General features: G+C 42.0%; 1 protein-coding gene across 5 annotated transcripts in view; it reads right to left on the bottom strand.

The window, feature by feature from the left end:
- Positions 1-12719, bottom strand: part of akap13 (A-kinase anchoring protein 13) — a 561754-nt gene that overhangs the window by 109581 nt on the left and 439454 nt on the right. For all 5 annotated transcript variants that reach the window (XM_072278084.1, XM_072278087.1, XM_072278081.1 and 2 more), the window contains one exon: positions 6177-6327. In XM_072278084.1, coding sequence (XP_072134185.1) covers positions 6177-6327 — 151 coding nt within the window. The remainder of the gene's footprint in view (positions 1-6176; positions 6328-12719) is intronic.

Genomic DNA, 12719 nt, shown 5'->3' on the forward strand with positions numbered 1-12719 from the left:
ACTGGAGTGTGAATATGAACATCCACAAAGTTACTGATTTGATCAATACCTGTATCCAACTGCTCAGTTTCTGTTTAAAATTATTTCTTTGTTCAGACTTTAGAACAGTTTGGTGACAGGGGTCAGGCTGTTCTCCTTGTACACAGGTAAATAAAGTATGATTATGGAACAAGTGCAAGCGTTTGTTGTCTAGTTAATCGGCAAAGCACATGTACCTGTCCAAGTGTCTTTTAAACATTTTAACTCGGTCTGTCTCTAACACTTCCTTAAGCAGCTTGTTTCATATAACTACGTAAAATATTTTCTCTCTCATCCTGCAAAGACATTTGTGTTTTTAAGTATGATGTGGTGCTCCGAATAAATTCACAGCCCTCATGAAAAGAAGTACAGCCCACCCAAAGTCAACCTTCTTTTGTTCACCTTTTCAATCCCTTTCTCCACCCCCAACCTCTCAATACCAAGAATCATCACTCTACCACATCTGCTTCTATCAGTCCATCACCCCCCTCTTATCGGGTTCCAACTATTGCCTTTCAGCTTCTGCCTCAATCCACACACAGCCCAAGCTGCACAAAAAGGTTATATTTTTTCTTCTTATATTTGCATCCATCACCTATCAGCCTTGGTCTCATCACTTTCCCCTCACGTCCACCATCTGCCAGTCATCACTCCCTCATCTGATTCTAAATATCACCTACTATATCAGCTTGTCTCATCCCCCTCACCGCATCCTTACTTCTTTATACTGGTTCCCATCCTTCTAACGATCTTAGTCCTGATGTAGCATAATTGACCCAAAACATTGACCACATCTTAAGACTCCACAGATGCCATTTGACCCCCTGTTCTCTTGGCAGCTTATCTTTCGCTCTGCGCATTTAGAATGTTGAAGGCACCAACACTAATTTGAAAAATGCAGGAAAAGAAAATTGCAAACATTAGAGATTCTGCAGATGTTGGAAATCCAGAACAACAACCCAACATGCTGGAGGAACTTGGGTCAATTTAGCAGCAACGGGAGAGGCATTTTGGGCTGAGGCTATCATCAGGTCTGTTACGGACGGGGGAAGAAGCCAGATTGAGAAGGTGGGGAGAGGAAGGATTGCAAGGTGAAGCCAGGTGAGGGGGAAGTTGGGTAGGTGAGGGAGGGGGGTATGAGGTGGTAGGAGAGGAGAGTAGATCCTGGGAGGAGGAGGAGGAGGAGGAGGGACATCAGAGGGAAGAGACTGGCAGGTGAAGAGAAGAGAAGGGGCAAGAGGGGATTCAGAATGGGGAAAGAAAAAATGTTGGGAAGGGAAGAAATGATCAAAAACAGACAAAATTGTACAGTTGGAGGAAATTTGCCAATTGCCACAATAGGTCTCCAGCAGACGCGATCTCAATGGCTCTTCACGTGGCCTTAGATCACCTGGACAATACAAACACCTACGTCAGGATGCTGTTCATCGACTGTGGCTCAGCATTTAACACCACCATCCCCACAGCCCTGATCGATAAGCTACAGAACCTGGGCCTCTGTACCTCCCTCTGCAATTGGATCCTCGACTTCCTAATCGTAAAACCATAATCTGTGCAGATTGGTAATAATATCTCCTCCATGCTGACAATCAACACTGACATACCTTAGGGGTGTGTGCTTAGCCCACTACTCTACTCTCTCCTATACCTATGGCTGTGTGGCTAGGCATAGCTCAAATACCATCTGAAAATTTGCTGATGATACAACCATCGGGGGTAGAATCTCAGATGAAGAGGAGAGGGTGTACAAGAGAAAGATATACCAGCTAGTTGAGTGGTGTCACAGAAATAACCTTCTACGCAATGGCAGTAAGATGAAAGGGCTGATTGTGGACTTCAGGAAGGATAAGACAAAGGAACCCATACCAATCCTCATAGAGAGATCAGAAGTGGAGGAGTGAGTAATTTCAAGTTCCTGGGTGTCAAGATCTCTGAGGACCTAACTTGGACCCTACATATCGATACAGCTATAAGAAAGCAAGACAGTGGCTATAGTTCATTAAGAGTTTGAAGAGATTTGGTTTGTCAACAAAAAAACTCAAAAACTTTTATAGATGTACTGTGGAGAGCATTCTGACAGGGCTGCATCATTTTCCGGTATGGGGAGGTTATTGCACAAGACTAAAAGAAGCTGCAGAAAGTTGTAAAATTAGTCAGCTTCATCTTGGGTACTAGCCTCTGTAGTATCCAAGACATCCTCAAGGAGCAGTGCCTCAGATGTGACGTCCATTATCAAGGACCCCCATCACCCAGGATATGCACCCTTCTCATTGTTACTGTCAGGAAGGAGGTACAGAAGCCTGAAGGCACAAGCTCAGTGATTCAGGAACAGCTTCTTCCCCTCTGCCAACAGATTCCTAAATGGACATTGAACCCAGGAACACCATCTCATTTTTTAAAAATATATATTAATTCTGTTCTTGCACTACTTTTAATCTATTTTTTATATATATATATATATATATATATATATATATATATATATACTGTAATTTATTTATTTTCTTTCTTTCTATATTTATCATGTATTGCATTGTACTGCTGCAGCTAAGTTATCAAATTCCACGACACACACATCGGTGATTATAAACCTGATTCTGACTCTGAGGCGTGGTGCTGTTTTGGGGATAGAAATGGAAGACCAACATAAAACTGCATCAAAGCCCTTAGCCGCAGTGCTGGGACTTGACAAACTCTAATCTTTGGGCATGAAATGAGATTCTGGTGATTGAATAATGCTGAGTGCAATCAATAAAAATATTAGCACTGCTTTTCCAAGAGAACAATTTAACACAGAAATAAAAGTAGAGGAAAGAGGGGGTAATGGATAGAGTGAGAGAACTGCCAGAAGTGAAAACTATGGGCCCAAAGTCTCAGAAAAAGGCACCATTACTGTTAGTCTATGCTTGACATTAACAAGAATTCAGGAGTGTGACAGAGCAGAACTGTTACCCGACATTTACAGATTTTTTTATTCTTTTAAAGGGTTTAAAATATATCCTGCTCCAACTGTGAGTGGTGTAGATTGGTAAGTAAGAAACTAAAACTACACATTGCGGTGCTGATGGTGGAGATCACTGCAGTGGTCAGGTAGGGGGTGGGGTTGGACTGAGAGAGGAACAGAGAGTGGGTGTAAAATAGGGCACCATTCCATTTTAAAACCGCCTTAACTTGCAGCTCCTAAGTCAATGAGAGAGGTCAGCGGAGAATGGCCAGACTGATTCAAGCTGACGGGAAGGCGGCAATAACTCAAATACCCTCCAATACCTAATAAACTGGGCAATGAGCATCCTTTCCAAATGGTTGAATTCACAGAAATTCCCATCCAGAAATTTGCACTCTTTTACACTCTGATCAATTAGCTTACTGACCGTACCGGTACCACAACAATGTGATTGCTGATAAAACCAAAAACTGCTGAGATCTGTAATGTGTTCAAACAATATCAAACACAGAAAATAAAAAAAAATTTAGTAGTCAGAACCAAGATGTGATATTTGTTGGACACAAGTTTCCTGTAAGCTGAGCCATTTGTTGTTGGGTTAGTGGGGAGAATAAAAAGGCCATGGGACCATAAATGCATAAGATTCTGCCTGAACTGCTGAGTTCCTCCTCTATTTTATTTTATATTTATTTAGAGATACAGTGCAGGATAGCTCCTTCCATTCCAACTAGCCGCACCGTCCAGCAACCCTATTTAACATTAGCCTAACCACAGGGCAATTTACAATGATCAACTAACCTACTAACTGGTACATCTTTGGAATGCTGGAGGAAGCTAGAGCACCCAGAGGAAAGCCACACGTTCATGGGGAGGACGTAACATCACCTCATAGACGTCGGAATTCTTGCAAGCTTTTACAGGAAAATAAATACAATAGAATTTTTGAAAAATTATACACGAACAAAGACTGACCAACAACCAATGTGTAATCTATGCACTCAGATGACAAAGTCAACGAGGAAAGCGTCTGTTAACATGATGTATCACTCAATAACTAAATAACCCTTACACCTCCCCTAATTCTTGATTCCAATTCCCTTTCCCGGAAACAATCTCACAACATGTACTCTGTCAAGGCTACTCAATGGCATCAACTCCTGTACTTCTCACCAACAGACAGTGTAGGCCCAATCTGCTTAACCTTCGTAACATAAGTTGTTCTTACTTGGAATCGACTGCGTGAACTTCCTTTGCCCAAACCTCAAGACGTGCTTAATGACAGTTAAGGGTTAAAGCTTCTGCCACAAACTCAACAGCCTTTTCATGTAGACCATCTGAATGTAATTAATCAGCTTTATTAAAAGTCACAAAATCTCTGGCACTAAATGTGTTTCAGCTGGAAAGGACTGATTAGCTACAGGTTTTTGAGGCTGTATTCAGGGCCTTGAGTGGAAAAGAGGACAATATCCCAAGGGGCTTTACACTTATTTATGTCACACATTAGAAGTTAAGTTTAACAATAAAGATATGAAAAGAATGAGTGAGAGCAATGTCATGTGTCATACAGAACACTTGGAGACATAGCTCACAGTTCAACATTAGGGAACAATAGATAATGGGCATCTACATGTTTGTCATGTCAAGAGCGTTTTTTTGTGGTTAGCACATAGAGCAAATAACTTCAGCAACTGACTTCAGTCACCAGATTCAAGTATGAACTGTTGATTAAATCTAAGATGCAGCTCTGAACATGGGGTTCTTTAGAACTGTAGACTATAGTGAAATGTAAGAACAGACAATGCTGATTTAAAATCTGTTTTTTTGGGTGTCTGTAGTTCAAAACAAGCATCATAAATATGGAATTGTCCTGAATCGACCTTTGATCTTTAGAATATAAAATGTCGTGCAGTGTCGTGTCAAGCAGACCTCTCGCATCAAACAGGGTCTCAATTATGATGCCTGCTGTGTCTCATTTTGTGGAATAAAGAGACTGCTTCATATCTACCAGTACTTCTCTCTGGTAAATTTGTTCATGCAACAACAGTCAAGAGTGAGAGTTGTGTACAACTGGTGAGAATATTTGACAATGGATCCAGACCTTTGGTGTCTTTCCTCCTTCCTTTTCTCCAATGGTCCACTCTCCGTTCCAATCAGATTCCTTCTTCTTCAGCCCTTCACCTTTTCCACCTATCACCTCCCAGCTTCTCACTTTATTCCCCCTCCCCCACCCACCTATCTTCCCCGTCACCTGGCTTCACCTATCACCTTTCTTCTCCTCCTCCTCCTTATTCTGGTTTCTTTCTCCTTTCTTTCCAGTCTTGATGAAAGGTCTTGGCGTGAAACACTGACCCTTTATTCCCCTCCAGAGATGCTGCCTGACCTGCTGAGTTCCTCCAGCATTTGGTGTGTTTAACCCAGACACAAGTCCTAATCAACTTATGCTCCTTTTCACAACAACACATTCATTTAAAATCTTTAACACTAAGACTTACAGCAGTGGTGCTCCGCACTACATGAGCTCAAATACACAACGAGAAGTTTTGTTAAGGAGCATAGCAGAGAGAAATTCAGGAAGGCAGTTCTTGCCCTTCAAGCTAAAACTAGAATGGACATAGGTGAAATGATAAGAAGGCTCCATCCATCATTAATGGCCTCTACCATCCAGACTTGCTCTCTTCTCATTTCTAACATCAGGGAGAAGATAGAAGAGCCTGTCAGCACACACTCAACATTTGAGGAACAGCTTCTTCACCTCTACCATCAAATTTCTGAATGGTCCATGAACCCAAAAAAACCATCTTATTATTTTTGCATTCTTTCTCCCAACTTATTATTTTATATACTGTATATCTCTGATTGTAACAGAGTATATTTTATGTATCACACTACTGCTCTCGTAAGACAACAGATTTTGCAATATATGTCAGTGATTATAAACCTGATTCTGAAAACTAGGATGAGCATGGGGACGGAGTTGGAGGAGTGGGTGAGACCAGACTCAGAACAAGAGCAGTTACATTACAATCTAAGGGGAAAATGTGGTTATTCCTGGACATTGTATGGAGTTATTACACAATTTAAACTTAACAGTGACAGCACTGAAAATTGTGCCAAAGTGGAATGTTTGTATGTCCATTGATGAAGTTTCAAAAGCATTATGCAAAAAAACACTTCTCACAACAAGAGTTTAGCAAACTTCCAGCAGGTTACTTACTGTTACAGAGGTATGCCTCTCTGGTAGTAATGTTCTTGTTACACTGGTGACACGGTGGTGAGCCAAATGCTAAAATGGCAGTAAAGACATGTCCATTTGTAGTTTTCTTGTCCTTGTCTTTTACTTCCTTCTCTTTTGTTTTCTCTTTCTCCTAAAATGAAAGCGATCAATGATCAATGAGACTGGAATCAGAATTTCTACACTTAGTGGCCACTTTATTAGGTACACCTGCTTGTTAATGCAAATCTCTAATGAGCCAATCATGTGGCAGCAACTCAATGCATAAAAGCATACAGTCGTGTTCACAAGATTCAGTTGTTGTTTAGACCAAACATCAGAATAGGGAAGAAATGTGATCCAAGTGGCTTTGACTCTGGAATGATTGTTGGTGCCAGACAAGTGGTTTGAGTATTTCAGAAACTGCTGATCTCCTGGGATTTTCTCACAGATTCTACAGTAAGGGTTCACAACATTTAGTATGCCATGGACCAATACCATTAAGCAAGGGGTCCGTGGACCACCATTTGGGACCCTGGTCTAGAGTATACAAAAAAAATGGTGAACAAAACAAAAAGCATCCAAGTGAGCAGCAGTTCAGTGGGTGAAAATGCCTTGTTAATGAGAGAGGTCAGAGGAGAATGGCCAGACTGGTTCAAGCTGACAGGAAGGCGACAGTAACTCAAATAACCATGTGTTACAATAGCGGTGTACAGAAGAGTTTCTCTGAATGCACAATATATCAATACTTGAGGACGGGCTACAGCAGCAGAAGACCAGGGTACACTCTATTGCTACAAGAGGTGTCAAATGAGTTATCTGGCTGCGATAACTGTACCATGACATGCTTTGTCACTGTCACCATTAACTCTCATAATCAACCCTCGTATCAACAGGAATAAAACTGACAACTAACAATGTTTAAATAACCACCAGCCTCCTCAAAAGTTTCCAAAGTGTTTTCCATTTGTTCTCAGGACTTTTTCCAGGCCAGACTGAGCGATGATGGGAAGTGTCTTCTAAAACAGAGAATTAAAAGGCAAATACAAGAAATTCTGCTGATGCTGTAGATCCAGAGGAACCACACAAAATGCTGGAGAAAGTCAGCAGGTCAGGTTGCATCTCTGGAATTGAGTAAATCTGAGGACCTGTGTCCTGATGAAGGCTCTCAGCCTAAAATGCGACTGTTTACTCCTTTCCATTGATGCTGCCTGACCTGCTGAGTTTCTCTAGCATTTTGTGTGTGTTGCTCAGAAAATGATGAGAGTTTTAGCATTTGTCCATCAGAGAGCTAAAGATCAGTTTTATTTGTCACATTTACTGAAACATGCAGTGAAATGTGCCACTCTGCGTCAATGACTAACAGAGTCCAAGGACTGTGTGGGGAAGCCCCTGTGTGTCTCCACGCCTTCGGCATTAAAATAGCATGCTCACAACTCACTAACCCTAACCATACATTTTTGGAATGTGGGAGGAAATGCGAGGAACCTGAGAAATCCCACAAGGTTATGGGGAGAATGTACAAACTCCCTACAGACAACAGCGGGAATTGAACCCTGATCACTAACTGTAAAGCAACTGTATTAACCGCTGTACTGCCGTGCCATCCCACTACTATATAAAGACTGACAAACAAGTGGTCACCGATACAAGTGTACTGGCTCTTAATGGTGGATTTAAACAAAATGACTGCTGGAAATCTAAACTTAAATCACCTTGAAAGAAAATTTTACAAAAGAACAAGTGTTGGAAGGGGTTTTAATTCAAACTCTTGATATGAAGAGTTTCAGGCTAGGCTCTGGATTGTTAATTCAGAACAAGAAACACACATGACCAAGTACATTGACCTTTCTATAATGCCACAGGATCACATAGGACGATTTAGAGCTAATGACATAATCTTGAATCATTGTCAGTATTACAATGAAGGTAAAACAGTAGCCACTGTGAACACAGCAAACTCCCATGCACAGTTATATTTTAATGGCAGATTAAGATTTGTTTGTGAGTCTTTCGGCATAGGTGCAGTACAAGGACCTGTGTGCTTAACCCCCTACTCTACTCACTTTATACATATGACTGCGAGACTAAGCACATCTCCAATGCCATATTTAAGTTTTCTGGTGATACCACTGTTATTGGCCAGATCAAAGATAGTGACGAATCAGCATAAAGGAGGGAGATTGCGGCTGAGGGCTGCCACAACATCACTCTCTCACTCAATGCCAGCAATACCAAGTAGGAGCTGATTGTTGAATTCAGCAGGAGGAAACCTGAGGTCCATGAGCCAGTGGTCCATGAGGTGGAGAGGATCAGCAATTCTAAATTCATGGTGTTATTACTTCAGAGGACCTGGCCTGGGCCAGCCCAGCGCGCAAGTGGAACTTGAAGAGAGCACAGAGGTGCCTCTATTTACTCAGAAATCTGTGAAGTTTCGGCATGACATCTAAACCTGACAAACTTCTATAGATGTGTGGTGGAGAATATTTGAACTGGTTGCAACATAGCCTGTTCAATGTTCTTGAACAGAAAATCCTATAAAAAGTACTGGATACAGGCCTCGCCATCACTGAGCACATCTACATGAAGAGTTGTCACAGGAAAGCTGCATCCATCAACAAGAACTCCCGCCACACCGAAAGTGTTCTCTTCTCACTGCTGCCATCAGGAAGGTAGCACAGGAGCCTCAGGACCCACACCACCAAGTTCTCACCCATCTACCATCGGGCTCTTGAACCAGAGGAGATAACTTCACTCGCCCCATCATTCAACTGTCCCCACAATCTATGGACTCACTTTGAAGGACTCTCATCTCACAATCTCGATATTTATTGTTTATTTATTTATTATCATTTCTTTTGTATTTGCATAGTTTGTTGACTTTTGCAAGTTGGTTTTTGTCCATCCTATTGGGGTATGACCTTTCGTTGTTTCTATTATGTATGCTCGCAAGAAAATGCATCTCAGGGTTGTATATGGTGACATATTTGAACTTTGATAATAAATTTACTTGGAACTTCATTTGTATGTAGTTTTTCATTGATTCTATTGTATTTCTTTGTTCTACTGTGAATGCCTGCAATAAAATGAATCACAAGGTACTTTGATAGTACATTTACTTTGACTTTAGCTCAGGCTGAGTGTTTCAGTTTTGAGGCCTTGTGTAGGACACATACAAACAGAAGCAAGCAGAATTACTTAACAGTTTCACATTTATTTTTCTCAATTTACTGATTCTGAAACTAAAAACGTTGAATTGGTCACCAGCAAGGTAATCCTTAAAGCCAACTAGTTTCAACCTTTGGGTTCCTCATCATATCACCCTCAGTAATTCCAGTTAAGGGTATCACTGTATTTAACCAGTAACTCACTGGTTAGCAAGAAATGCTGAGAGAGAAATCAAAGGTAATCTCACATTTCTTATGGGCAGGTTCTCAAATATGTATGAGTATGCAGTTCAAAGCAGTTACATGTACACAGTTAACACATGACCAAACAACCATTAGACATATGAGCAGAATTAGGCCACTCAGCCCATCTAGTCTGCTCCACCATTCAATCATGATCCCTCTTAGCTGCATTCTCCCTGTAACCTTTTAATGCCCTACTAATTAAGAACCTATCAAACCCCAGTTTAAATTTTCCCAATGACTTGGCTGTCCGTGCAATGAATTCTACAGACTCGTCATCCTCTGGTGAAAGCAATTCCACCTCATCTCTGATCTAAAGGGATATTCTTCTATGCTGAGGCTATGCTCTCTGGTCCTAGACTATTGGAAACATCCTCTGCACATCTACTCCATCTAGACCTTTTAATATTCAGTAAGTTTCAATGAGATCTTCCATCCCCCACCCATCATTCTTCTAAACTCCATCGACTGCAGGCCCAGAGCCATCAAATGTTCCTCATACATTAACCCTTTCATTCTGGGAATCATTCTTGTAGACCTTCTCTGAACCCTTTCCAATGCTAGCACATCCTGTCTCTGTTTTTCTGGATTTAAAATGGCCCACTCTCATTTAGTGATCCCTCCTCACTCTTGTCCTTCTGTGGCCAAATTCTCCTTCTCTGATGGAGGCATCTTCCTGTGAATGCCTCCAAATTGCTTCTGATAGACCAGCCATCCTTAATCCTCTTTCCATCCAACTGACACAATTCTAGGTCTGACAACTTGCTCTTTGAGTCTCCACTCACCCCTTCAACATCTTTCAATTTCACTGGTGGTCAGGAATACAGCCACAGGAGGAAACTTAACCCTTATGTTTGTTACTCATTATGATTCTGAGCTAACCACACACATCTTTTTCCCCATGTTAGTTAATTATTTCTAATTTCCTGATCAATTATTGCCTGTGAGGGAGAGATTCTGTTTTCTTCCACTATCATGTGTAGAACTGTTTCCTAACTTCACTCTTCAAGGCCAGGTGCAGAATGTACCGTCCAGTCACAGACTTTCCAACCAGCAGAAATAGATCTGTTCTACACAAGTAGTCATAGTCATACTTTATTGAGCCCAGGGGAAATTGGTTTTCGTTACAGTAGTTTGCCTTGGTATCCTGAAAACTTCAACCAAAGCCCCATTAAGTGATTTGTAAGATTAAAAAGATTAGCTTTATTTATCAAATGCACACAAAAACACACAGCAAAGCGTGTTGCTTGCATCAACAACCAACACAGTCTGAGTATGTGCTGGGGGCAGCTTGCAAGTATCATCATATCTCTGATGCCAACATAGCACGCCAACAACTCAGTAAGCCTAACTCGCATCTCTGTTTGGAATACAGGAGGAAACCACAGCACTCAGAGGAAACCCACGCAGTCATGGGGAGAAAGTACAAACTCTTTAGAGACAGTGGGGAGGGGGGATTGAACGTTGTGTTTTTGACTGCTGGAGCTGTAAAACGTTGTAATAACTGCTATACTACCCTGCTGTCTGTTTAAGTCTTATTACTCATTTCTTCTCTGAGGATCGTCCCTTTGTCGTGATGAAGAGGCCTGAAAGTTCCTGACATCCTGAGAGTGATGCTGTCCGGAGATTAGCTCCTGGTAGTCACCCATGGTGGTAAGGTCAAAGGGGAGGATCCAGACAAAGAGCGATCCAACCAAAACCTCAACGATGGAGCTAGCAGAAGATGATGACACATCACAACAGCAGTGAAGGCAGAGGAAGGCTGTAGCAGAGAAGGGTTCCCAGTCATCTTGCATTCCATGCCACTTGACCCTGACCCCGATCTGTCAAGGACCAGGTAGTGGCCGTTTGTGCATCAGTCTCTCCAGAGTCACGGACAGGCATTCTCCATTGAGGGAATAACCCCCTGGGAGGCAACAATTATACCAATCCCTAAGAAAAATAATGTGGGCTGCCTTAATGACTATAGCACCCACATTGACAGTGATGAAATGCTCTGAGAGATTGGTCATGACTAGACTGAACTCCTGCCTCAGAAAGGACCTGAAACCCGATGCATTTTTTCTATCGCCACAATAGGTCAACTGCAGACGCAATCTCAATGGCTTTAGATCACGTGGACAACACAAATACCTACGTCAGGATGCCGTTCATCAACTATAGCTCAGCATTTAACACCATCATTCCCACAATCCTGATTGAGAAGTTGCAGAACCTGAGCCTCTGTACCTCCCTCTGCAATTGGATCCCTGACTTCCTAACTTGAAGACCACAATCTGTGCAAATTGATGATAACATATCCTCCTCAATAACAATCAACACCGGCACACCTCAGGGGTGTGTGCTTAGCCCACTGCTCTACTCTCTATCTACACATGACTGTGTGGCTAGGCATACAGTAGCTCAAACACCATCTATAAATTTGCTGACAATACAACCATGGTTGGTAGAATCTCAAGTGGTGATGAGAGGGCGTACAGGAGTGAGATATGCCAACTAGTGCAGTGGTGCCGCAGCAACAACCTGGCACTCAACGTCAGTAAGACAAAAGAGCTGATTGTGGACTTCAGGAAGGGTAAGACGAAGGAACAGATACCAATCCTCATAGAGGGATCAGAAGTGAAGAGAGTGAGCAGCTTCAAGTTCCTGGGTGTCAAGATCAATGAAGATCTAACCTGGTCCCAACATATCGACGTAGTTATAAATAAAGCAAGACGGCAGCTATACTTTATTAGGAGTTTGAAGAGATTTGGCATGTCAACAAATACACTCAAAAACTTCTATAGTTGTACCTTGGAGGGCATTCTGACAGGCATCTATCTGGTATGGAGGGGCTACTGCACAGGACCGAAAGAAGCTGCAGAAGGTTGTAAATCTAGTCAGTTCCATCTTGGGTACTAGCCTACAGGGGTACCCAAGACATCTTTAGGGAGCAGTGTCTCAGAAAGGCAGTGTCCGTTACTAAGGACCTCCAGCATCCAGGGCATGCCCTTTTCTCACTGTAACCATCGAGTAGGAGGTACAGAGCCTGAAGGCACACACTCAGTGATTCAGGAACAGCTTCCTAAATGGACATTGAATCTTTGGACACTACCTCACTTTTGTAACAATATACAATATTTCTGTTTTTACACAT

Source organism: Mobula birostris, chromosome 14 (assembly GCF_030028105.1).
Source record: "Mobula birostris isolate sMobBir1 chromosome 14, sMobBir1.hap1, whole genome shotgun sequence".
NCBI lineage: Eukaryota > Metazoa > Chordata > Chondrichthyes > Myliobatiformes > Myliobatidae > Mobula > Mobula birostris.